Source organism: Lycium ferocissimum, chromosome 5 (genome assembly GCF_029784015.1).
Source record: "Lycium ferocissimum isolate CSIRO_LF1 chromosome 5, AGI_CSIRO_Lferr_CH_V1, whole genome shotgun sequence".
Taxonomy (NCBI): Eukaryota; Viridiplantae; Streptophyta; class Magnoliopsida; order Solanales; family Solanaceae; genus Lycium; species Lycium ferocissimum.
This window is the reverse complement of record NC_081346.1, coordinates 20,278,773-20,304,845: the sequence shown is the minus strand read 5'-3', so window position 1 is coordinate 20,304,845 and position 26,073 is coordinate 20,278,773. Positions and strand designations below refer to the sequence as shown.

At 36.3% G+C, this 26,073-nt stretch overlaps 1 protein-coding gene across 1 annotated transcript; it reads left to right on the top strand.

Moving 5' to 3' along the window:
• The first annotated feature begins 21,737 nt into the window (after positions 1-21,737).
• Positions 21,738-25,697, top strand: LOC132056430 (probable pectinesterase/pectinesterase inhibitor 61). Its single transcript, XM_059448637.1, has 3 exons — positions 21,738-22,838; positions 23,355-23,491; positions 24,724-25,697. Exons 1-3 carry the CDS (start codon positions 21,925-21,927, stop codon positions 25,419-25,421), a joined length of 1,749 nt encoding a protein of 582 aa, XP_059304620.1. The 5' UTR covers positions 21,738-21,924; the 3' UTR covers positions 25,422-25,697.
• Positions 25,698-26,073: the final 376 nt, after the last annotated feature.

The window sequence follows — 26,073 nt, the reverse complement described above, 5'->3', positions numbered from 1 at the left end:
CTATGGTTGATCTCCCATTTGCCTTCTTCTCCGCCGCCTTGTTATCTTCCTCGATTCTCAACCGGATGATGAGATCTTCCGTTGTCGTCTCCTTTCGCTTGTGTTTCAAGTAATTTTTGAAGTCCTTCCATGAAGGAGGCAAACTTATACATCACCGCCGCAACTTGAAACGCCCCACTAATCACCAAACCTACAACAAACAATATGTAAGTAATGGCGCAATGAATACTTTTGACAAAAGTATTAATTAGATTTATACCTTCAGCGAGGAGATCATGGATGATAACCTGCAACTCTTGAACTTGAGTAACAACAGACTTGCCATCTACCATTTTATAGTCCAGAAACTTGGCAGCGATAAACTTCTTTAATCCAGCATATTCTGTTTTATATTTCTTTACCAACGCATCGCATAGTTCTTTTGATGTTCCCACATTACTATAGACATTGTAAGATCATCCTCCGATCCGCTAAGAATATAATTCTTGCACAAAAAATCTGAGTGCTTCCACGCCTCGATTCTGACAAAACGTTCATTCTCGGTGTTGATTACGGCGAAGCGGAACGTCCTCCTTAATAAACTTTTGAAGGCTTAAAATAGTTAAATAGAAGAACATCTTTTGTTGCCATCGTTTGAAATCAATCTAGGTGAATTTTCGGGCTTCTCTGGAGCGGTCTTTGGTGCGAAGACATTGCCGGAGGACGCGGGTTGAATTGCTCGTAGAACCAACCACGGGGCATTACATGTGTGGCGATAGCGATGTGATAGCATTCAAAATTGGAGTTTGGTCTCCCATTTCGTACAGAAACAACAGAAAACTTTAATAAACGGTGAAGATTTTATTTCTTCAAACCGAATCAAATTTACACAAACAAAATTTAAAAAAAAAAAAAAAACTTCAAACAGAATGTAGGAAACTGTATGTTGTATACTTGATGAAGTTTTTATATCTTCAAATCAAGTACCCAAATGAGTAGAAAGTTCTGAAAACTTTAATCTCAACTGGAGTAGAAAATTCAAAGATTTTAGTCTCCAAACAACATACACGTTCGTTACATGCAAACAACAAAGATACATGTTTCTTTTATTTTAAGACAAACACATTTTTATGTTAAAGAAAACATTTTTTTTTCTAGTAACGTTATGTAATCTTTAAACAACAACAAATGAACACAAAAATAATTATTAAATTCCTTAAGCTTGTTGATCCTCCATGTTCAGAACTATAGAAAATCACAACCAGAAACTGGAAAAACCAGTTAGTAGAAAATGAAAACAGAAACTATGTAAAGTTGGAAAAATTGCAGAAATTAAGAAATATCAGAGACCACGATTCTGTGTGTCCTTAAGGAATTTAACCCCTCCTTTGTACCCGAGGTTATGGATTATTTCCTCCCGGGATAAAACGGATATACACAGCGCGAGGTGGCGGTACCTCGAACGCCTCGACCGACGGGCTCAAATTCGGGAACGAAGCACACTAAGACTCGATAGTTTTTATTTCTGGAAAAAGTATGCAGAATTTGCAATGCAGGAAAAATTTTAGTAGTCGAAAATGAGGCATTGCCTCAGTTTATATAGCCTCGAACGTGCCTGTTCAGAATAGGCTTGGTGGTACATTCGGAAAAGGCTATGCCTTTAGAAAAAATAAGAACGTTGAGAAGTTGGGATTTAAATTTAATTAATTACCAATTAACCAATTAATATTTTTCCCGCGAAATTAAAAAATAATTTTAGAAAATGAAGATTGAATTTTAAATAAATTTGGTCCAAAAAGATTATCAATCAAATCATTTGACCAAATCCGAAGCCGAGCGACAACGACGGCGCGAGAGTCCCTCTTCTCAACCCTTTAAGAGCTAGAAGAAGTGATTTCTAATATAATCGCATAAGCTTTTCGCTTCTACCACGTGTGGTACAAAGCTCCTTTTCAAAGGAACTTTGCTTTGAAACTTCATTTTCCTTCCATTGTCTTTTTTTTTTCCCTCCATTTCTCATTCACACCAACTTAGCTAGCTTCAATCATTAACTAGCTTTAACAGTCTTCACAGTGTTTGTTTTGGATTAAGAACGCACTAGTGATTAGGAAGGAGTCAGAAGGAAAATTGGTAAACTTCAAACAATTTTTTTTTTTTGGTATATGGAACTGCTGTTTTTTTAATCAGTGAATGTTTTTTAATCTGTATAAAGAAGGGTAGAAAAGTTAAAATGCTTGATTTTCAATTCTCTGCAAATTTTCTGGTGCAAAGTTTCTTTGTTTTTCTTTGAAAAGAAAGTTGACTGTGTCAAATCATTGCCCACATGTATAGTCAAACAAGAAAAAGTAGTTTTTTCTCCATGTCTTCTTTGTTGATTACAGTGAATTTATGTGATTTAAGATAAGTGTTTCTTAGATGTTTGATTATGTTAGATTTAAAATTTCCCATCATAAATGAAGTTAACACACTTATGACGTTATTTGTTGTTTTCTCTTTTCCTAAAGTCATGGCCTCCAAGGAAGAGCATCATGAAAAGGAGGTCATCGGAAAGCCCTTAAAAACTTATGCAACTGGAAAATCAACCAATCAAGTCGGGGAAAGTTCCATTGTCCTGGCGCTTCCTGCACGAATTCACGAGCCGAACCGCGATGTCGCAGGCTCTTCTAATGATGAGGAAGAGAAAGCTAAAGGAAAGAATTCCACAAGTAACGTTTCACCAACCACTCTACCACTATCCAACGGACCCCCAACCACTACTACAACCCCACACACCACCCCCTTCATCACCCCACCCCACCGCACCACCCCTAAAAAAAAATTCAAAAGTTTTTAATTTGTTTTTTGGGTTTTCTACACCCATCACCCCCCCACCCCCCTCCAAAACATTTTTTTTTTCTGAAGATTCCTCTCCAAAACATATTATACTTTTTCTTAAAAGAAAGTTTTGATTTTGGTTTTTCACACCAACCACCCCCCCCCCCCCCCCCCCCCGCAACCAAAATCAGATTTTTTTTTTTTTTTTAAAGTTTTGAAAAGTTATCTTTTGTGATTTTCTACCGCTCCGCACTCCCTAGACCCTCCCGAATTTTCTACTTCATATTTAATTTTACCTTTATAAGAAATTTATAAAAATAGAAAGTTTTCGTGATAAAATTTGATGTGGGGTGGGTGGTGGGTTGTAGTTGGGGGGTGGGGGATGGGCAAGAAAAATTTCTCATTTTTTGTACAAGTAAAATAAATATATGAAATAGAAAATTTGGAGGGGGTGGGTGGGTGGACCCTGACACGTATTTCATTGAATGACGAATAACTTAAGTTGGGGGTAGGGGTAGTGGAAGATGAAGTGCGTTGGAGGATGGTAGTTGGGTGGGGGTGGGATTTGGTTGGGGAATGGTGGGTGCTAGGGGTTGGTGTGGTATGTTTTGGTAAATTTTGAGTTTTGATGGCAATTATACTCCAAATGCAACAAAGGTGGCATTAGAAGAGAACAAACAATTGATATTTTCTTGAATTCTTTCCAAAAAAATATTATTTAACTACATGCACAATTTTTTGAATCTCCATAAGTTCTACATAATTATAAGTAACAAATTCACTTATTTTCCAACATAATACCCAACCGAATATAAGAAAATAAGTAGAAATTCATTTATATTTAATATAAGTGTTATATTTATGAACAATTTACGGAAAACATTATCCTATGGAAAATAATTTAAGAAATCCGTACCGAACAGACCCTACGTCACACGTATTTCATTGAGTTTCCTCCTCCTTCTTCTTCGACGAATAACTTAAGATTTTCATATGGTATGTGCATCTTTAACAAAGAATCTGAGGCTCTAGGAGGGTGCATAAGCTTATGTTTTTCCTAAGTGATCATCTATTATTATCCCGTTATAAGTATCAACAAGTTTTTTCGTAATCATGGGCTTTCAAGGGGAACAAGAACCCAAGGTAGCTATCAAGTATTCTGGCAAGTCTTATATAGTTATTATATGAATAGTAGTCAAATTACTTGTGAGATGTTTCTATTGGAGTACAAATTTGTTTCTTGCTAAGGTATCATAGATGAATATTGCTTGTAACATATCTCTTCCATAGTTCTAAATTACGATATTGAAATCAGAGATGTGCTTATATTCTTTACTATTATTAAATCCTTAATTTCTTTATGTTCAGTATATTATGCTAACTAATCACAAAAGAAAAATAGATATTAGGATAGTTTTGGTAATTGAAAGCAAAGTCAGAAATTACAACAAGACATTTTCTCCTTTAACTTAAACGTACTACTTAATAATATATGTGATTTAAAAATAAATTATATATTAAAAATGCATAAAGAAATAAAAGGGATTAAATACACAACGGACAGGACTCTTCCTGAACCGTTGTGTTGTATCTATTCTTTAAGATAGTTCTTTTCAGAAATCTCCCATAATGTTTCTTCCGCTTTTAACCAGAGATATCTTCTCCTTCTTCTCTTATTCAAACAGTTCCAGCAACAAAGAGTTCTTGATTGAAGAATCTTCTACTAACGTCAGGAACAATTGTCTGTACCAGGTACGACCTTTGATTGTGGCTATTTCGGTGTAGTTTGTGTTTCATAAACATGTGATTACACTATTCGACTAGTGAAACGAATTCAATTATCTTGCAAACTGTGTGTTTGGATTAATTCTTCATTGGCATTAGAGCATAGAGTTAATTTTTTATTTCCTAGTCTACGCGTTGTCACTGGTAGAACGGAAAATTACTTAACAAATGATTGACTTGATGTGTGTTGTATGTGTTTTTTTCTTTTTCTTTTTTTTTTTATCTGTTAACAAGATATTGTATTGGCGTGTAACAAGCAAATAGGTTACTGTTTCTTCATGTTTAGTGGGGAATTGGATATAATTTTGAACTACTTTATAATGAGAGACTGTTACCGTAGAAATTGATTGGAATATAGTTCTATTTGTTCGGTGGAATCCTTGGACATATTCTTCTTCTTTTTTCTTTTTTTTTAAATTAAAACAGTACATTTTTCCTTGGATTAATGGTAAGAAAATTTGGTGGAACTCTTGGAAGAACTTTTTTTGCTTCTCTGTTTTATGCTTTCTGGAAGAAATCAAGTGCAGAGAGTCTCTTTCTTGGCTAAGAGTCAAATATCAAAGTGTGTCTTTGGTTATTAACTGGTTTTTAAATTACAGTGAAGAAACTTATTCTTCCACAATATTTTTTTTGGAATAGGAAGCACCAGTGATTAGGATGTAGTCAGAAGGAAATTTGGTAAACTTCAACAGTTTTTTTTTTTTTTTTTTATACGGAACTGCTGTTTTTATTTTTATTTTTTATCAGTGCGTTTTTCTTAATCTGTACTACGAAAAGTAGAAAAGAAAATTCTTCACCAAAAGGAGTGAAAATCTCACGGTCTCATACAAATTAAAAAAGGAATACAAAAGTTGTGCTACCTGATTTTCCATTCTCGGCAATATCCTTTTCTGGTGCAAAGTTTCTTTGTTCGTTTATATATGCGTTTGTCGTTTACATTTCCTTCTAGAAACTAATAATGAAGACTTAGGGTATGATTACCTCGTATGTTTGATAAAATGTTAGATGGATATTTTTATATATAGAAATAAATAAAGATTCTCTTATCATAAATGAAGTTAACACACTTATGTTGTTTTCTCTTTTCCTAAAGCCATGGCCTCCAAGGAAGAGCATCACGAAAAGATGGTCATCGGAAAGCCCTCAAAAAATGATGCAACTGGAAAATGGACCAATCAAATAGGGGAAAGTTCCATTGTCCTGGCGCTTCCTGCACAAATTCATAGGCCGAACCGTGATGTCGCTGGCTCGTATAATGTCGAGGGGGAGAAAGCTAAGGGAAAGAAGTCAAGGCGACATGAAAGAGCGCGTGAAATGGATATCATCGCTGAGAATGAAAAGACTGAGGTGATCTCAACGAAAAAGTCCAAAGAGAAGAAAGCTCGAGTCTCGTTAGGAATATCTGACACTGCTGAAGAAGCTGCTCTGGCTTATGATAGGGCGGCCATTGAAATGAGAAGTGTTGATATTGAGACAAACATCCTCAAGCCACCACCGAGGGACCCACCACCAACTGAAATTAACTTCATCAACCCACCACTAAAGGAGATCAATTTCATCAATCCACCAAAAATGATTTTTAAAAAAGATTGACCGGCGGCAAAGTTGTTAAAGAACGATCGAAATTAAATGGTGTACCTTATTGTATTATTAGTAGTATATTATATAATAGAGAGCAATGTGTGGTCTGAGTCTTTGGTTACACCTTGTTAACTTTTAACTAGCAAAGTACATAAAAAATAAATGGATTGTAGGTGACAACAGGATGGCATAAAAATATTGGGGAGAGAATTTGGACACCTCGGTTCATTAAATTTTATAAATACCCGTGTTTTCTTTAAGCAAAATTGTTGGATCATGTAGCATGAGGATAACTTTTTTTTTTTTTTTTTTGCCGTTCAAATAGTGCGCATAATTGGGGGATAAATAGTATTAGGCATTTGTAAGTCGCCCCTAAATGTATTTACATGAAATCATAACATGTTTAATATATATTTAGACAACACTACGATTGATGAAATCATAATAAAAGGGAGTATAGTGTTTTGGAAAAAGCAGGTTGTCTGAAAAAAGTGAAGATAAGCATTGTGTGCGTAAGTTAGTCAAGTCACCTTGAAAAAAAGGTGAAAATAAGTGTTTAAAGAAAGTTTAACATTTTGAGTATGTGAGTATGTTCTGCTAAATTCTAGCTCCACAATTCTGTTAAGTTTAGTAACGGCCATGGGCTTTCTTCTCAAAATTCGAGGTTTCCCACATAAAATTGTGTGTTCTTTCTTTTTATAAAATTTAATTAATGTTTTAAAAAAATAGTGTGTGTTCTTTTTGTTGTTATTGCTTTCATATATTGTTGCTCATAACATAATAATCTTATTAATCACATGAGGAACCGTAGATTGTTCAATGTGATATTTTACTCAAATTTTTTACTTCTTTTTTTCAAGTTAACTTGTGGATGTACGCCTTTAAGTAAATAAATTGTTGTGTTAATTTTTTTCCTATTTCAGGATGAACTTATATTTCCCTACACGTTCACCACATCAACATTTTGAAAGATTCAAGCAGTTTAAATATATAGGCGGAAATCATGCCTCAGCTTTGTTGGGAAAAAAAATTAACCCACTCATAGAAGTTAGAACGTAAAGAGTTCTTCACAATTTGCATCTTTAAAGTATGCACGTTTTTGTAATTTAAACCTTATTTTATTTCTTTTAGTGATTTGCAGCCTAATTTGCTTATTTCGTTGCAAATTCATAAAAAATATCTCAATTATTTACCAGGGCAAACTAGCTAAGAAGTTATAATTAACTAAACATAAAGAGATGATTTAATTTTTTTTTTTTTAAAAACAAAAACAATATTGAATAAGAGACATTTGCTCGTTCCTCTCCATTCAAAGACCCACACACTCCAGACTGACCAGTATCTTTGATTATACGGAAAAGGCTCAAATATGTCATCGAACTATCGGAAATGACTCATTTATGCCACTCGTGAATAGTTTGGCTCATTTATTCCATCGCCATTACCAAAATGGCTCATCCATACCATTGTCGTTACCAAAATGATTCATCCATGCCATTTCTCATTAACGTTGGCTTTACAATACTAGATATGACACGTGACCTCCAACTAGCTTATGGTTGTGGGTGGGTCGGGTGAATGAGTCATAAGTGCGAATATCTAGCCACAAGGGCTGACAAGAGGACATGAACACCATAAGGGCAAAATATCCAGCCACAAGGGCTACCATGAATGGCCGAAATGCCACAAGTGACCATGAGGGTCACAACCCATATAAAAGAGAAAGAAAGTCGATTTAGTTGTCACTTCTACTTTTTATTTGCCATGAGGGTTATTCGTACTTTTTATTGCCATGAGGCCCATTCATACTTTTATTTGCCATGAGGGCCATTCATATTTTTATTTGCCATGAGGGCGTTCAATTTTTATTTGCCATGAGGGCCATTCGCACTTCTTATTTTCCATGAAGGCCATTTATATTTGCCATGAGGTCCATTCATATTTTTATTTGCCATGAGGGCCATTCATATTTTTATTTGCCATGAGCGTCATTCATATTTTTATTTGCCATGAGGGTCATTCATATTTTTATTTGCCATGAGGGCCATTCATACTTTTTTGTTTTGCCATGAGGGTCATTCATACCTTTTGTTTTGCCATGAGGGCCATTCATATGAACACTGCCAAGAGGGTCATTCATACAAACAAGCCGAGAGGGCAATTTCATTCAAACATGTCGAGAGGGCCATTTCATACAAACATTGCCAAGAGGGCCATTCATACAAACATTGCCAAGAGGACCATTTCACACAAGCATGCCGAGAGGGCCATTTCATAAAAACATGTCGAGAGGGCCATTTCATACAAACATGCCGAGAGGGCCATTTCATATAAACATGTCGAGAGGGCCATCTCATACAAACTGCCAAGAAGGCCATTCATTCATACAATTATCAGACGTAATCAGAGGGTTAAAGTGATGTAAATCCGGTCAGATGACAACAGTTTTCGCTCCGAAGGTCAAGACGATGTAAATCCGGCCAGATGGCCGCAGTATTTGTCATCAAAATCAATCACAATGTTACTCAGCAAGTGGGAGCAGATTGGCAGCCGCCAAATGGAGCAGGCTAGTCAAATCAGATCCAGATACATGTGGAGCAAACGTGAAACTTTTCCTTACGCAGCCGGTCGAGATAGGGTGCCCATGAGAGTCAAGCTCTCCGGCTATGACTGGGAAGATCGCTCCACCCCATGCTCAGCCACCCAAAATTACTTATCTGCTTATATGCTTTATTTGTTTTTCTTTAATTTTCTGCGACCGGTCGGTCACACACGGGCACATACACAAAGGCATTCCCGCATAAGGGATATCCTTTTCCTCCTATCGAGTCGAACTACAAGTGACTTGATTCCCAAGACCAAGGATATGTAGGCGGACTCAATACCAGAGAGTCAATCACACTCCAACCAATCACTCCGAACTTCTCAGTTTTGATAATCGGGAAATCCAAAATTTGCTTAAATTCACATTTAGAAGTCTAAATTGAGTCGAACTATAAGTGGCCTGAATTCTCATATAACCTGAGATATGTAGGAAACCCAAAAACTAGGGTCCGGCCACATATTTGAAAATCGCATAAAAATGAGAGGTAATATGGAGATGGGTCAGTCAAAAATCAGGGTTAGTCAAATTTCGTTGCTCAGGGATGGTCCCGCCATCCCCGAACACCGAAGGAACAGTTGTTGACACCTAATTTTTGACCTCCCATAATTTATTTTAATTACCCCTGAATCCCTGGTTACCAAACGAAGTGAAATGTGTATTTTCTACAAGTCAAAATGATTTTATGAAATTATTCAGATAATATTTTGCCATTTCATTTGGCAAAATAAATTCTATAATATTATAAATCATTTAGAAAATAATTTACATATTTTTATAATTAATATGAAGTATTTTTCCAAGTTTAATCAGAAGATAAATTAAAGCAATTATTTAATTAGTTGTTAAAATTATCAGAAAACCAATTAGCAGGCATTTTACTCCATTTAACTCAAAGAATCTGATTAATTAAATAAATTAATCATTTTTACCCCTCAATTCTAAATTTTGCATGTCCCAGTTTATTAAGATTAATCATAATTAATTAAGTATTTAATTATGGTTAAAATTCCATAAAATGTTTGCTATATGGTTAATAGTGGCTACAATTGAACTAATCAATTGTTAGTTTAATTCTGACTTTAATTGATATAGCCATTTTCTATGGCTTAGGTCAGTTGAAGTCATTATTGCAATTCTGGACCAAATTTAAATAGCCAATGTCCATGGCTTAAGTCAATTGAGGTCGATACTGCAATATTAGCTTCTAATTGGTTAATTGGGCCAAATGTGGCCATAATTGAAATGACCTACTCCATAGGTTAAGGTCAATTGGGCTATGTTTGCAATTAGAGTTCATTTGCATAATTAACCATGTTGGTTAGTTTGTTTAATTGGTTAATTAATCATGTCTAACCATAATTAGGGGATTTAAATTAATTGAATCGCTCAATTGTGGCCATTTATTTAATTAGGGTCAAGTCCTTGCACATATATACACGGATATACATGTATACATGTATATCACATGTATATGAGTATCTAATATATGCGACCCCCCCCCCCCCCCCTTCTCCTTTCTTTTTAAATCAGTCGGGCCCGATCCAATAAGGACCTGACCCGTCCCAAGTCCATCTCTAAAGGGGTAACACCCCTTTCCCCTTCTCATTTTTCAGTTCCAAAACCAAACGACCCCTAAGGAGAAAGAGAAGGGTTTCCCCCTTTCAAAACCCTAGCCGCGCCTCCTCCACCTTCTCTCTCCTCGTCATCGGCTTGAAATGGCAAAGGTTGAGTTGCTTTTCGCCTTACGCAAAGGATGCTCGATCAAATGGGGTAAAGCATTAATTGCTTTACCCTCTCTCCACCGTAGAACAGCCAAACACGGTAAAATCACCCCCCTTTCCTTTGTGTTTTTGCTTTGCAACGGTCATATGCCTGAAAATCCTTAATGGTTTTTGTTGTGTTGCGTTTGAAATCCAAGATTTCTATTGGTTCGAGATGAACCAAACGGATCGATCTTTTGGGGTCAAATCTGACCTTTCGTTGCTTATTTGTTTTCAATCTCAACCGTTAATTGGTTTCTGAGACAAGCAATTCTGAAAAATTGGCTTTGTCCCACATCGGTTCCAATTTAGGGTTTGAGAAAATATGGAGTCTATAAAAAGAACCCCCAATTCACACTTCTAACAGACGGAATATCCTACATATTCACACAAAACTTGAAATACCTAGGGTTTTAGCAAATTTTGCTTGAGACCTTTAATTTTTCAAGTTAGTCTAAATTTTAAAAGTTTTAATTTCTCCTTTGTTGTGGTTTTGTGGCTGAGCTTTGAGGTTGTGGAGCAAAGGAATCTCCAAAGGTTCAATCTCGACAATAGGTTGCACTCACAAAACGTAATCCTCTTTCCTTTGCCTTTATTTTTAGCATTTAATGATGTTTAAGTGTCTTTTATGTCAATTATGTGTTTTAGTTTCCTGTTTATATTTGATTATGAGATTAATTTTGTTATTAGGGTGATAAGTAGTATAATTTGCTGATATGTTTCCTGTTGGTTTATAATTATGTAGTTAGTGCAAGATTTTGTTAAGCATGTGGTTAGTTTATGATCATGTTTTAGTTAGTTAATCCTGTCTTAATCAAAATCATGCCACTTTTATTTGTCATGCTTAGTTAGCATCTGAGATCTATCTGCATTTTAAACCTGTTAAACATGCTTAGTCTGATTAGCTATGACTGTTAGTGTGAAATGTTGGGTCTGAGTAACTGCTTAACTATACATATGCTATCCTAAATCTGAAATGGAGGTTGTTTGTTTGAATCCCTTTTTCTGTAAATGCTTAGCTACATGTTTAGGCCATTTGTTTATAAATGTTATCTCTATTTATGGCTATTCGAGTCCATACTAGCTTGTGAGGGTCTCTTTGTAACGACTCGCTTGGTCGTTATCGTCTTTTCGGCACTTTTGACCCTTTCCTGAGCTTGGTTAGCTCACTTTTGACCCGAGGAGACCGATGACACGCTTCCCGAAGGTGTTCGGGGTTGATTGTGGTGACTTTTTGGGAGAAATTGGCTTTAAGCGAAAAAAAGATGATTCAAAGTTGACTTTTGGGTAAAGTCGATTCTGAGAGGTCCGGATGATCATTTAGAACTTATGTGTATATCTGGTTTGATTCCCAATGCAATCAGATGTATTTTGGGACTTGAGTTGGAAAATTGGAATTGAGTTATCGGGCGCTGACTCGGTCAACGAGTCCTCCGTTGGGAATTCCAAGGCCACGAGTGCATTCGTAGCATATTTTTATGTGTGTCGGGGTATGTGGTTTGTGAGTAGATGGCCTCGGGTATTAGTCGGGATTTCAGATTGAGATTGTGTTTATTTCGGGAAATTCTGGTGCTGGTGTCCGCCATGGCGGCACCCTTACCGTCCCAGCGGCACCGCCATAGCGGTGGGATGGGCCGCTGGGGCGGCCAAGTGTATTGTAGCCGACCGTCTCGGCGGTCTGAGAGGCCGTCGGCAAGGGACTGTATCGGTATCGGATCTGTTATTTCATTAATTGTGTATTAAAAGGCCTTAGTCTCTCATTTATTACTATCTCGAAAATTAAGCTATTGGGAGCAATTCTAGAGGATTCTTGGTGGTAAGTCCTTCTAATTTCTTTGCTATTCCATTACCCCTAATCATCTTAGAATCCCTTTACCTTGTTAGTTCATTAAGTAATGGAAGATTAGAGTGGGTTTAATGAATACCTTATCTAGGCTTCTAAATCATGATTGGTTGGTTGGGTTAGCTTCTTTAAGAATTGAATTGATGATTATAATCCTTTGTTTCATAATTTCTTCCTAATTTGAGTCTAATTTGTGGAATTGAAAGTTAGGATTTATACCCAAATTTGGTTTTTTTTTTTTTTTTTTGCCTAAAATCCGAAATAGAGTGAATTGTTGATTATTCTAACTTGCTAATGATGGGAATTGATCACCTAGAGATTTAATTTCATGTTGGGGCCTTTAGATCCCTAATTTTACCCTTCTAATTCATAAACCCTATTCCATAGGTTGGGGATTTGGGCCTTGATAGAAGTAGTGTTTGTTTTGATGTTCTCCTTGATTCTAATACCATGATTCGAATATGCTTAGACTTTCTTAATCTCGAGGCTCAAAGGAAAGGCTAAGGAGTGATTATTGGTGTTATTGTTGTTCGGCCTTCCAGGTAGGTTACGATACACCCTATGGTGTGACTTCGTTTAGCGAAGCATATATTTGGATAATATTATAGGAGAAAGCATGTAAACCTTCAGGTATAAAGTTGGGTTGGATATTCACTTAGGTTGGCCCCTGTTGTGTGATTGGGGTTAGCCACCCCGTTGTGTTATGCCTTATCTTGTTCTATTGTTGTGGGCTTGATGCCACGTAGAAATAATAGATATTGGAGACTATTAATATATCTTGTTCATGATATTGTGGTATCTTACTTGTTGATGTTCGATACGAGGATACTGTTCTACATGGCTTGTGTAGCCTTTTCATGATATTATAGTAGCTTACTTGTTGATGTTTGATACGAGGATAGTGTTTTCTATGGCTTGTGTAGCCTTTTCATGATATTGTTGACGTACCCATCTTGGTACTTATGATATTGATCTGATCATTGATGTTGAACTCATACATTGCATGCATTCTCATCTTTCGTGATATTCTGTTGATACATTGATGATACTTGAGGAAACACTGTGATGAGCTGGGCTTAGTTGGATGAGAGTGACGTGAGGATCGATATTCGATGGTTGTCCTAAAATCGGGGTTGTGTGGTAGCGACTCCCGAGGTTTGTACCGGCAGCGTAAGGTAGCGGTATCCAGGTTGTTACCGGACCGTGAGGTACATGTACTCTGTGGATCCGATTGTGCTACCGAGACGTCGATACTTCCGTCCGGAGTACATGTGTAAACAACATTGCATTGCATCCACATTTCATACATTATTGCGTTGCATTGCATTATAGATTTATGTTAATGATTTGGTGATATACTTATGTTATGTGGATTCGGATTGATTATATTGAGAGTTGGCACACTTGGATTAGATGCTATAACCTAGGTGACGACATGTACTTGGTTTCTGATTTGTGTTGATTTATACTTGTTGATTTACCTGTTTATCTTACTTTATTGTCTGGATTATGTTAGCTAAACTTAGTCGGCCTATGATACCTACCAAGATCTTGTGGTTTTGTACTAACGCACTTGTTTGCATTCTTTTATGAATGCAGCATTCCAGGTGAGTTTGACTTTCGTTTCTCTTGGCTGATAGTCGCTCCGACAGTTGCTTAGAGTCTACAGGGTGAGCACGAGACGTCCGCCGCCTTGAAGATTCTTCTTTATTTATGTCTTATGTTCTATTCCGAGACATATTCAGACTTGATGTATTATTGATATTCCAGACTTGTATATTCTAGATTAGATGCTCTTGTATGGATTAGACCAGACTCTGGGGTGTCTTTTTCTTATTTTCGCATGCTTTTTATATTATTATCGTCGGACTTATGTGATTTTATTTCTTCCACTTATTTAATTAGTTCCTTGTGTTTTTACTATTGTTGGGTTGAGGGTTTGCCTACCGAGGTGGGAAAGGTAGGTGCTCGCGCGACTTAGTTGAATTGTGTCGTGACAAGTTGGTATCATAGCGCTAGGTTACCCGGTATATGATACAAGAGCGTGTCTAGTAGAGTCTAGTGGATCGGTACGATGAGCTCCGTACTTATCTACGAGAGGCTATAGGACATTTAGAAAACTTTCATTTCTTTCATTCTCTCGTGCGACTTCATTCAAATTGGTATGCAATCGATTCCAATTGGTATATGAACTTTCTTATCTTAATCACCCACGGAGGGTGGACACTCGTCCCTAAATTCTTATGTGAATGGTTGATCTATGGCGTGTTGTTGTTTGGGTGCGAGATATGTTATTCTGATTCGGGAACGTGATCAAGTTTAGTCTTTAGTTATGGCTTAAGGATTCGACTATGTGGAATCGCGATCAGACTCGGTTGTTGTGTGGAGTCGCGATTAGACTCATTTATTGTGAGAGTTCGTGAGAAATAGGAAAGATAGTTTAGAGGGTTACAGGGTCTCCATGTTTCAATAGTGGGTTGCTCGATGATATGATCGGTTTGACTTCAGCTTCATCAAGGCTTAATGATGGTGTGGTGACACTAGTGTACCAATGGCGGGTCGACAATTCAGCAGCAGTATAGTATTAGACTTCGGTATATAGGAACAAGTGTAAGTTCGGTAATGACCATCGAAATAGACAAACGTATTGTGATCGTGTGTAATAAAGAAAGGAAGTTGACAATAAGGACATAAAGGAAGACTGTTGTGGGAAGCGTGTAGCGAAGTGAGACTTCATAGAACATCTTAGACATGAGTACTTTAAGTGAGATTGAGAAGGGAAAAAATTGGTAAGCGTGTAGCGAAGTGAGACTTCATAGAACATCTTAGACATGAGTACTTTAAGTGAGATTGAGAAGGGAAAAAATTGGTATCTAACATGGTTGTCAGGATAAGAGCTGGTGCAAAAGTTATTCATGATATGAGCTTGTTGATGTTAAAAGACTACTTGGTTATTAAGTGAATGCTATGGGCACATCGTTTGATCGGTAAATTGACTGGGTTGTAGACTTCTGAGAAGTTAGTAATCGACTGATAGAAATGACTTCAAATATGGGCGTATGCGATGAGTTAAGGACTTGAGGAGTTACTGGTCGCCACACTTCGATTTGAGGAGAGGTATTTATATTGTCTGTGGTTCGTTCGGCTCAGAGGAATGATTGGTTTAGAGGATCGAGTGCATTTGAGTGTTGTTGGTTGATAGTGATAGAGTGATTTTAGATGGAATACGGGAATTGAAGGATTACAATGAGGCATCTTGCTATCGGGTTCAGGAGATTAAGGTTCGTAAGACTTGAGGTGAGGTAACATGAGTACATGAGTTGTGTTTGGAGTGCGGGGGCATTATATCACGACGTACGGTAAGGGGTGTGACCGATGAGGTTGAATGGTGTCTTCGAGATTAATGACAGAAAGAAAATCTTGGGAACAAGAATTAGTGATGTGAGAGAGCTTGGTTGCGATTGTGAAGCATAGAACAGGCTTGAGAGTTTATGGATGAGTTGGTATGTTCGGTTGTGCCATAGACTAATAGAGGTCAGTGATGGGCTGAGGTTAGGAACCTGGTATTCATGAATATTGAGGTAAGAAGTGATTAGAGGTATTCATATCCGATAATTGAGGTGATTCTTCGAGGACTAGTAACGTTAAGGATTTGAGTAAGGGATTAGTAAACCTGGGTACTTGAAATGATAGAATAGACGATGATGGGTTAACTGAGTTAACTTCGGTATACATTTTAAAAATTGAGTAAGGCAATTTGGGCAAGGACAATTCAGTGGGATACATGAGGATATTAGTGATACTGTTGGGTGATACGCCGGATTTAGAGAGCGTTCAGTTTAGAGTGGTAAGCATTAAGGAAACACTAATGTGCAGAGTGTGTGGTACAATCCTATCTCCAAGATTAATTTGGCTAGTTGCAAGATATATGATTATGTGGTATTCGATGGAGTGGATTCAAGGATTGATTACGATGTCAATGATCGTGAAGTGATTAGAAAACTAGGAATTGACGAGTCGAGAAATGGCATAGACGATTGTGAATCGATAAGGAAAAAGTACATCTTGGGGATTTCTTGGGTCAGTATGGATTGTGGTGTCGTCTTCTTGCATTTTCTAGTTGAGATGTGTTTGTTGCAAGAGCTTAAGAAGGAAATCTACAGGGATGACTGTGTGATATGATATAGTTCCGTGAGGTTCGTGATCCGTGACTTGTGAGAAGAATATTTCAGTGAATGGACTTGTTAAGGTTTACAAAAAGCGGCTTGGTGGTACACCATCAGATAAGTTTGTGAACTTCTACAGTGAATGAGTTAGCGTGCTTTATGTAACACCTCGTACTCTCATACCAAACCATATCGGTAACATCTCGTAAGTTCGAGTTAGGTCCTAATGGGTAATATTGGTATTATAATGACATGTTAGTTATATGAATCCCTCTGGGATGATTTCAAGTATAGATAGTCGTTCAAGTCAAACCAAAAAGTGAAGTTCTTAAGGCCTTCTAAATCTGTCTAAATCTGAGATAGTCTTCATTCATAGGCAGTTTTTGAGAACTTCGTTAGTAATTTGAGAAAATTTCCTTCTTGGAAGTTGTAGATATTTGAAATACCTTTCCAACAGTATATTATAGAGGTCAAACGGACATCTGTACAAAGGGTTATGACCATTTTACTGAAGGGTGGCAGAGCTGAATCTTCACTGGAAATCTCACCCAATATACACCCAAGGAGTGTTGGACGTACTTCCAAGTACGGGCCATACATCCTAGGATGTACATTGCCCGCTTTTGGTAGAAAACTCGTCTAAAATAGATATGGTCTTATTTTGGTCCCATTTTTCATTCTCCCAAACCCTAAGGACGAAATTCTTCTCTCCCAAACTCAAGATACTCTAAGGTAAGCCATTCTAAGTCATTCCAAGTTAATTCTAAAATGTACCCATGATTACTAATCAGGAATTCATCATTCCTAACCTAGGATTTTCAAGAAAACCCACATAAAGATCAAGATTTTAGCTTTTAGAGTTCTTCTTCAAAGTTCAAGTCTTTAATTCAAGTTTGGAGTGATTATGGTATGTAGGGTTGCTATCTACGTGTGGGAACATCATTGTTCTTCCCCACGCTTCTTCCTCCATAAAGTATGAAGCTTTACGAAAACTAGGGTTTTTAACCATGTTCATGATAACCCTAGGTCCATGCCCCATGTTATATTATGTATTAAATTGTTATAAATTCTTCATTGTGTTCTTGATACATCATTATGATTATTGAGAATCTGTCCGTAATCCATGAAAACCCATACTTTGCATTCCATGGGTCCTTAAATGTAAGTTTATGAACTATTATGATATTTTTAAGAAAAGTTATATATGTTTTATAAGTTCATGCTAGAATAATATGAATGATATCCATGTACATGCAAGTTATGATTCATGAAAAGCCATGGCCAGCAAGTGCCACTTATTTTCCATGTTCATGTTTTTGAGAGTTGCATTAATTACCGAGAAGGCTTCAAATAGCCTGAAACTACGTAGCCACCGTAGGATGAGGATCGCTCCACCCATGCTTAGGACGATCTCTCATAATGACTGGATCCTTTCATAATATTATTAAATCTCATGTCCCTAGCAAGGTATGAGTGTTCTCATTGGACGGAAATTGGTGCAAACCATGTTGTCGGTTATATTTATCGCTCTCCCTACTCACAATATTTTACACATGTTATATATGTATATGTACTCATGTTCATGATCATGTTTCGCCCGTCATCTATTATGTTATTTTCATGTCCCATGTTATTTCATTCGCCACATACTAATACATTCAACGTGCCGACGTCCCCTTTCTATTGCAGGGATTTCCATTTCTATATGTATTGATTTACAGGACGACGCACCTACTCAGTAGGACTTCAGACTTATCAACTTATTGGTGAGCCCCATCTCATTCGGTTTAATCAACTCTTATTTTATGATTAGCTATGCATGCATAAGAGTATGTTGGGGAGCTTGTCCAGCAAGTATGTTTCGTCGACTCATGATATGTTTCATAACTAACAAGTCAGCTTATGTTATGTCGTACTTTCGCAGTCGTATAGCCATTTTTGGCTCATTCATGTTATTTTCCACCATGTTTAAACAAGTATTTTTATTAAGTATTATGACTTATTACGTTTTATAAAGAGCTACTTCATGTATTCACGTTATATTTCCGCATATGTTATGCCTCATGATGATTGAAATGACCATGTGGTTCGCTAAATTCACACGGTGAAGGCACCGAGTGCCGTGTTTTCGCCAGCTATGATTAGGGAGTGAAAAATATTTTAACCAGAAAACACTCACTAATATTGATAAGAAAAATCTCAAGTTTTACCCATTTTGGCAATCCCTAATATCATTACTTTCATTTTATCTTTTACGTTTAGTTATTTTAAAAAATTAACGAAATCAAACTATATAAAATTTTAAATAATGATTTTCTTTTCTCTCATATAATCATTTTGATTACTCTATTCCTTTTACTTTGCAATATAACGAACAATACATGATAAAATAGAAAATATATCATATTGTGGTCCAAATGAGGCGACTGACTTTTACCACCTTAAGCTTCTTTGAAATGAATTGGTTTCTATTTACATTTGAAATCATCAATTTTTCTCTTGCTCATAATCTAAGTCCTAAACCATAGGAGCTTTTTACAAATCAAACATATGAAATTAGTAAATGATACTCAAATAAATATCTGTAATTCAAATTCACAGCTTAAGAAAAAAATAAAAGTAATAAAAGTAGGTTACAACAACAACAAAAACAAATGTGGGGGCCGGATAATATCATTTCTACGCTAAAAGACATCAATCATACCCATTACTAGTTAGTTACTCCAATCTCATTTCATTAGAATATATTTTGTATTTCATACTTAGATGTAAAAGATACAATTCATAGTAGATTATAATGGATTCCTAAATTTGTGGAGGTTACCATGTATGGGTTCATAAATTTGTGGAGGTTACAGTGTGTGTGACTATGTGTGCTGTTTATTTGACCCAGCAGCCAAAAAATTAATAAACTGCTGACAGCCAGGTTCGAACCTGCATTCCTTTGGCCCTTTCCCACTGGCACTACGGGATCATTTGTTACTGCTGGTGGCAGGTTTCCTATTAGTAGTATTTCATACATATAAATACATATATACATACAAGTTTCATGAAGCTTGCGGGTGGCGTAAACTTAGCCCTTAGTAAATCCGCCCCCGTTACAATATTTCGGGGCTATAACTTTCTTATCAGACAATGAATATTTAAAACATTAATTTACAATTATAGTTAATCAAAAAGTCTAGATCTCCCTCCATTTGTTTTTTTGTTTTAAATATTATTCACTTTTTGTTCGGTACTTATGTTAGGACGCGACTAATCCTTTGGAATACTGTCAAACTTTTATGAGAAAAGCAAATTACAGGTAACTATTGATAATTCACCAACAGAGAGTAATTTATTTTCTTACTTACGCCTGTTTTCTTTTTTACTAAAACAAAAATGTGACAGAAGAAAACTGCATAGTCCTAATTTATACACTTTCGTCTCTATAATTAGTTGTTGTAGTATTTACACTGCAAAAGGAAAGGGCAAAAAAGGAACTTAGGAAGTCAAAAGTCAATGTCATAGAAGATTCTTTCTATTTAGTTGACCAAGAATTAACCCTTTAAAATAAAAGAAAGACCGTAAAGAACAGAAATACAAAATGAGGTCGTTTTTTCAAAAAAAAAAAAAAACAAGCTGGTGGTTGTTGTGTGGGGTATATATTTACAGCATAATATATACCCCACATTAATACATACATTATATAAATATTTTTTTTATTTGTATAGCTACTTTATTCTTTACAAGAGACATAGCACGCAATAAAAAAATTTAAAAAAAACAGCGGTATCGGAATCACAAAACAGAGAGGCTAAAAAGGGAACTAAAAGTAACAAATCTGAAAAGTGAAAACCAACTAGAGCGTTTGGATTGATTATAAGTTGCTCAAAGCTAGCTTATGTTCGTTTTTCAAATTTTTGAGTTTGTTAAAATGATATTTTGTATTTAAAATAAGTGAAAAAGCTAATTAGGCCTGTCAATTTAGCCTTTTATCTAAAGTTAGCTTTTTTTAAGCCCATCCAAACAGACTCTAGCACAAGAGTGTAAGCTATAAGCTGGAACAGGTAAAAAACAATTGCCATTCAAAAGTATTCTCCCGTTTCAAAACGAATCACAAATGTCTCAGTGTTTAAATTTTAGAGTGATTACAACATTTATTTATACTTTTTCAAGAAATAAAACGTACTTATGTTTTTTAGGACATTGATAGTAGTACTAAGCTGCAATTTGTATAATTACGAAATATTTAAGACATTATGAAGTTGCAGGTAAAAGATATTTGGCTTACTCAAATAATTACAGTATGTCGTATAAATGGAAAAGTTCGAGTACTATTAAGTATATAACTGAATCCCAACTCCTTGAATACTGAAATTGCCATTCTAAAGTGTGAACCAAAGAAAGATGGATTTGGTTGGAGGAATTTCTAATCGATGATCAATACTCATCGTACTTTTGTCAAGTATATTCGTTTCCTTATACTCCCTGTACTTTGCACTGGGGATCTCAAATCTGTAAAACTTGCAAAGAAATAGGGAATCATTTTGGTCTTAATCTCCAATCCAGTATTGAAAGTCTAAATGGCTTTTTTTAATCATTCTTAAGATTAAGTAGGCATGGTATTACATAATTATATATACATACAAAAAGTAGTACAATCTTAACTGTATTTGTTCCCACTTCCCCATCCTCAAAAGTCATAATAAAGGCCAAAAAGTCTATTGCCAATAATTATACTTCTAAATCAACCAATGTGGTCTATGGATTAGTTAACCAAGGATTCCTGATGAAGTAACTTAACTCCACTAGAAATTTTCTTCCTTAGAAAAGCAAAAAAGTATATTACAACTTGCTATTCGTCATTCTTAGCGCTAATCTGATCTACAAAATTGACAAAGAAAACGAGTGGTTAAAGCTAATTAAGAAGTAGATAGATGCTTACTCCCAATTCTTATTCTTCTTTTCTTAGAAAAACTCATCTGAACTTCAATATTTACTGGCACGATTAAATTGTTTTCACTGTATAAAATTTAATAAAGGTGTTATTTTCAAAGCTCGAATCAAAACATTTGATTAATAATGAAAGAATCTCATCCATCTCGATGTATGATTTGCTCTAAATTCTTCTGCTGACTATGACTATGCTCAGTTCACTAATCACTACTTAATCAGACTTAAGTCGAAGCCAGCTAACTAAGTCTCTTCTCCCTTAAGACATCGACTTCACACCAACCACTACTTTTCTTCTATAATTACCCTACTCTTCCACCGCCCAATATATACTCACAAATTCTTCCATTCTCCCTCACACTCTGTTCTAGTCAATAACTTCATTTTTCCACTGGCATTCACTACCCTCTCCATAACTTAAGCAACTGCATTGAACTAAGCTGATTCATTCCTAAAATGGGCTATGGCCGGCTAGGTAAACGGGACCCCGGAGAAACCTCCGGCAGGGAGGCAATTCCCAATAATCCCCGAAGCTCAAAACTTAAACTCCTCATAATTTTTGCCACTGTTCTTCTAATTGCTTCTCTAATTTCCGTTGTGATTTTGGTTGCTATTCGTCACAAAGCCGGAAACAAAATAGATAAACCAAGTCAAGCTATGGCACGTACCTGTAGTCACACTTTATATCCATCTCTCTGTCTTAACTCCCTGATTAATTACCCTGGAGCTAATTCTGCTTCAGACAGTGACCTGGTACACATTTCAGTTAATTTGACTCTACAACGCTTCGGTAAAGCACTTTACACGGCTTCAGATATTAATAACCTTCAAATGAACACAAAAATAAGATCAGCGTACGATGATTGCCTGGAATTATTAGCAGAATCTGTAGATCTTCTTTCTCATTCATTAACTTCTGTTTTTCCCGGGGACTCACCGACGGGGTCCCCTCAGGACGTGATGACGTGGCTGAGCGCTGCGATGACGAATCATGACACGTGCACTGACGGGTTTGGTGATGTTACTGGGAACGTTAAGGATCAGATGAGTAAGAACCTTAAGGACTTGTCTGAATTGGTGAGTAATGCGTTAGCTATTTACGCTGCTGCGAACGGTGATGATGATTTTTCGGGGGTTCCGATACAGAATCGACGGCGTAGATTGATGGAATTTGAAAAACAGCATGATGAGTTTCCGAAATGGATGTCTAGGAGGGATAGAATGTTGATGAATAAATCAGTGTCGGGAATTCAAGCTGATATAATTGTGGCGAAAGACGGTAGCGGAACGGTGAAGACGATTGCTGAGGCGATAAAGAAAGTGCCGGAAAAGAGTAGTAGACGGACCATAATTTACGTGAAGGCAGGAAGGTAAAATCCAAATTATTACTCCCTCGGTATCAATTTATGTGAACCTATTTAACTGGACACAAAATTTAAGAAAGAAAAGAAAATTTTTGAACTTGTGGTATAAAATGAGACACATATATTTTGTGTAGCTATAATATAGAAAGATGTTATTTTTTTTGATACAGTTTAAAAAAAAAATAGTTCATATAAATTGAAACAAAGGAGTACCGGTTAATTTCAATTTATCTATATTACTTTTCTTTTTAGTCCCTTTAAAAACTTTTTAATTTTAACTTTCTTGAAACGGGGAGTATCCTTTTGGGACAACTAGTTGGAAAAGTGAAAAACCTTTTGATTCACTTATTGATATCGTATCTGATTCTTTTCAATCTTTCTTTGTTTCACTTACGTGGCATTCTCGCAGTAACTTATAGGAGTAGGTTTTCTTCAATTTTTTTTGTCGTAATCATATAGTCATTTGACTTTCATTGTTTTAATCATTTTGACAGTTTATTGGTACTGTTAAATAAATGACAGGTATGAAGAAGAAAATTTGAAGGTAGGGAGGAAGAAAATGAACGTGATGTTCATTGGAGACGGGAAGGGGAAGACGGTGATTACTGGAGGAAAAAGTGTATCGCAGCACCTTACAACATTCCATACTGCCTCTTTTGGTAAAATTTTCGAGTTTCCAAAATCTTTTTTTGAATTTTTTTTTTCACTTTTTTCTGAAATTAGCGTTTAGTAGTGAAAAAATCAATACAAACTTCAGTTGTATTAGGAATACTAAAAACTCAAAAACTTGTTTTTCAAAAAAAATTTCACTTTTTTACAACTACATTTCATCAATTGCATAAAAAAAAGTGAATTTTTTTTGATATTTATACAATCAAGTTACTTGTAATTGTAAAAGATATTCACAAATAATTTTATAATTACAAGTAATTTTATGATAAACATTAATCTATTATCTAATATAAATATTATTAAAAACACTAATAAATTTATCTTTGGCTTCACTTATTTATTCTTGGAGTCACGGGAATTAAATTGAAAAATGCGTGGGCATAGGCGGCGACACTAGCTATGCAGAGCATGTGATGGAAAATGCAATGTCATTGAATTCCTTTAGCTAATTCCTTAATGAAGTCTCCTAGCTTAGCCCCTTGCACTTTTTAAGTCTTTGATGTGGTCCCCTCGCCTACTTTTTTTTTTCCCCTACTTGGTATCAGACTATCAGGTATCCCCGCCTTTGCCCTCATAATTCAGATCTGTACCAAAAATTATACTTTGGGTTCAATGATAAAAACTTGAATCTGCCTCTGACTAAAGACATATTTAGATGTATAGAACAATGGGAGCTCCTCGAGTGGTGGTGACTCGTGTCAAGACGAGTTTTCTTATACCTTAATCCATTGCATGATTGATTGGCTTTAGGCCAGTATTAGGGACAGCGATATGACCTAACTAATTTGGTGGCCACAATTAAAAGAGGAAATGCTATTGTAGGAGCAGGTAGAGTAATGACGCATTGCCTATGTCCTTTGATTCTCTTAAGATCACCTTTGTGAACAACTTGGTTATTTGTACACTTACCATGGATGTGGTATGTTTGGTGGCGACATGGGGGCAAAACAAGGAAAGAGGGATGGGGTTTTGCTTGCTTTTGGCGCGGCCCCCCAGTGGGAGGCTCGCTCAGCGGGCTATTTATTAGCTCAATAATGGTACGACACGCCACCTATAATTGCGTCGTTGTGCTTGGGCTGTGATGCTGGAAGAAGAAGTAGAAAATGGAATAAATAGAGTGTTATATGAGACTGAGTTAATTATAAGTATACTGAGTTAATATTAAGTATACAACATGCTATTTCAGATAAATTTATTGAATTTATTAATGAACATGCAGCGGCAACTGGAGCTGGTTTTATTGCAAGGGATATTACATTTGAGAACTATGCTGGACCAGGCAATCATCAAGCAGTAGCCCTTCGTATCGGAGGTGATCACGCCGTGGTCTTTCGCTGCAGTATTATGGGATACCAAGACACCCTCTACGTGCACTCGCAGCGCCAATTCTATCGCGATTGTGATATTTATGGGACAGTAGATTTCATTTTTGGAAATGCAGCAGTGGTCCTCCAAAACTGCAACATCTATGCCCGAAAACCCATGGCCAATCAAAAGAACACCATCACTGCCCAAAACAGGAAAGATCCTAACCAAAACACTGGCATTTCAATCCATGCTTGCAAAATCGCAGCAGCATCTGACCTCGAGCCGTCCAAAGGAAGCTTCCCGACATATCTAGGTCGACCATGGAAGATGTACGCGCGAACAGTCTACATGTTATCTAACATGGGTGATCATATACACCCGCGTGGTTGGCTTGAGTGGGACGGTGATTTTGCGTTGGACACATTGTATTATGGCGAGTACATGAACTTTGGGCCAGGAGCGGGTCTAGCACAAAGGGTTACTTGGCCGGGTTATCGAGTCATCAAGTCCGTGGAGGAGGCCAGCAAGTTCACCGTTGCAAAGTTTATTTATGGATCATCTTGGTTGCCTTCAACAGGGGTGTCTTTCTTGGCTGGGCTGAATACTTGAAGGAAGGTATATCAAACATACTACAGAATGGAGATTTATGGTTTTTGCAGTAGGTATATAAATAAGTGTGTCCCATTAGTATTTAATTTCAAAGTGCAAGAATTTATAAGCTGTTAAGTTGCAATTTGCCCTGTTGCTGAACTGGCTAAAGAACAAGTTGCAGAATGGATACCTCTTTCATTGAATGATAAATTGTTGTAATTTCTTTTTTGTAGTAATTAGAACATATTAGCAAAAAGCTATTGGTCCAATTGAAAAAGTGCCAGTTCTACATTACGAATTAGATTCAATTGATTGAGTTTTTAAATTAATGGAATGATGGTGACTTTTTGTGGATGTGCTTCTACATACTTTTCCCCTTTGATAAATGTAAGGCTTCCATTGGATGCCCTCTCCGTCGGTGTACATAGGCGTTTGAACATGATTTGGTTAAGATCTGGAAAGAAAAAAGAAAAAAAAAGTAAGTATTCGAAGTTAAGTCTAAAAAAAAAATATTTGGAAGTTGAAGTTGTATTTGGATATGAAAACAAAATTGAAGTTTTGTGAGTGAGAACTTGAAAAACTCCAAAAATCTGTTTTTGAAACATCAAATTTGATTTCAAGTTTAAAGTTGAAATAATGGATAGGTTTGATAAACAAACACTTATTTAAA